Source organism: Aphanomyces astaci (assembly GCF_000520075.1).
Source record: "Aphanomyces astaci strain APO3 unplaced genomic scaffold supercont1.631, whole genome shotgun sequence".
Taxonomy (NCBI): domain Eukaryota; phylum Oomycota; class Saprolegniomycetes; order Saprolegniales; family Verrucalvaceae; genus Aphanomyces; species Aphanomyces astaci.
Genome location: NW_009798894.1, coordinates 1 through 1,918, shown reverse-complemented (window position 1 = coordinate 1,918; position 1,918 = coordinate 1). Strand labels below are relative to the sequence as shown.

The 1,918-nt window shown below is 55.7% G+C and overlaps 1 protein-coding gene across 1 annotated transcript; it reads left to right on the top strand.

Annotated features, from left to right (window-relative positions):
• Positions 1–99: 99 nt before the first annotated feature.
• H257_19462 (hypothetical protein) lies at positions 100–1,913 on the top strand (the record flags this gene model as incomplete). Its single annotated transcript, XM_009848605.1, has 2 exons — positions 100–130; positions 179–1,913. A coding segment is annotated over exon 2 (1,665 nt), but the record flags the coding sequence as incomplete, so codon positions are not given.
• Positions 1,914–1,918: the final 5 nt, after the last annotated feature.

Genomic DNA, 1,918 nt, shown 5'->3' with positions numbered 1-1,918 from the left:
TCCGTGTGACCGTCGCCGAGTTGGTCAAGTTTGCGTGGGCTGCCACCGTCCGCAAGTACACTCGCCAGAACGATGTCGTGTTCGGCCAAGTGGTGGCGAATCGAGACATTCCTGTCCATGATGTCGACAGGTACTCGTTTTCCACCCGAATGAAACTTCCGTCTAACGTCTTGTGTAGAATTCTGGGTCCTTTGGTCAGCACGGTGCCTTGCCGCGTTCAGTTCGACGACACTTTGTCGGTGACGGCCATGCTGGAAGGTATTCGGCTAGAGCGTGGTGCAGTGTCCAGCCATTCCCATGCCAGTCTGATTGATATCAAGCGATGGAACGGCATCGAGGGCGACTTGTTCGATTCGTTGCTGGTGTACCAGAATGTCCCCACGGCTAGCTCGAAGGTTCGTCCAGTGGGCCAGCCAAGCAAGACGTTTTCTACCGACCACACGCTTGAGATCATCGTGACCCCCGCGGCGGCCGGACTGAGCTGTTGCGCCTTGTACAAACCAAGTGCCATTCCAAGGGACCAAGTCCAGTGGATGTTGGAAGAGTTTGACTTCACGTTGAGTCAGATTTGTTGCAACAAGAGCGGGGACATGGCTGTGTCTGAGTTGTGGACCATGAGTCCAGCTCAGACGACATTGGTTCGAGCTGCCTCGTCAGGGCCAGAGGTGGCGTTGCCGTTCGGACTGCTTCACCACGCCTTTGAAGCTCTAGCCAAGGCGCGTCCTCATGCTCGAGCTGTGGAGATTCAGGACCGGTGGCTGTCGTACGGGGAACTCGACGCACTCGCGAACTCGGTGGCCAGTGACCTGGCCCACTTGGGCGTGTGCGTTGGCTCTCGAGTGGCTGTGATCATGGACCGTTGTTTGGAGTTTCCCATTGGATTGCTTGCGGCGCTCAAAGTGGGTGCTGCCATGATGCCATTGGATGTGGCCTTTCCCTCTGCTCGCTTGGCATTCATGGTGGCAGATGCTGGTGTGTGCGCTGTGGTCACGACCAGACGATTCAGTCAAACGATTGTCGATTTGAAGTTGGCCGTTGACGTTGTGACTATTGATGCTGCAACGCCCAAGTCAGAGTTCGTGCCATCGGCCTGCCACATGGCCACCAAGTTGGACGAAGCGTACATTGTCTACACGTCTGGATCGACTGGCAAACCCAAAGGCGTTCCCGTTCTGCACCACAGTGCTGTGAACTCGATGGAGCGCTTTGGTGGAATCCTTGAAATCAAGGAGGACTCTAGGGTGTTTCAACTCATGGCCATTGGTTTCGATGGATTCCAAGCCGACATGTGGGAGAGTTTATCGTATGGTGCGACCTTGGTCATGAGAAGTGAAGATGATGTGTCGGCGCTGTCAACGGCTAGCAACCTGACGTGCACCCCCACTGCGTTGTCCTTGCTGGGCGAACCAAACCAGTATCCCCAGCTGAAGGTCGTGGCGGTGGCTGGAGAGGCTTGTCCAGTGGCACTCAAGGACTTGTGGGCACCAAGGGTCAAGTTGTTCAATCTGTACGGTCCGTCTGAGTGTGCGATCATGTCCCACGGTACTCGACTGAGCCTGACGGAATCCATTGCAATCGGGTCGGTGCTTCCCAACGTCCATTGCTACGTGTTGGACGACAACCACCGACAGGTCCCATTTGGCATTCTGGGTGAATTCTACTTGAGCGGCATTTGCGTGTCGCCAGGCTACATCAACTTGCCGGAAATGACGGAAGAGCGATTCTTGGTGGACCCCTTTGGCCATGGCCGAATGTACAAGACAGGGGATCTGGGTCGTCTGCTGCCCAATGGCCAATTCGAAATCGCTGGCAGACAAGACAGTCAGGTCAAGTTGAAGGGCTACCGCATCGAGTTGGACGAAGTGGCCAATGCCATGATGCAGCACCCATCGATCAAGTCGGCCGCTGCCATTGTCAA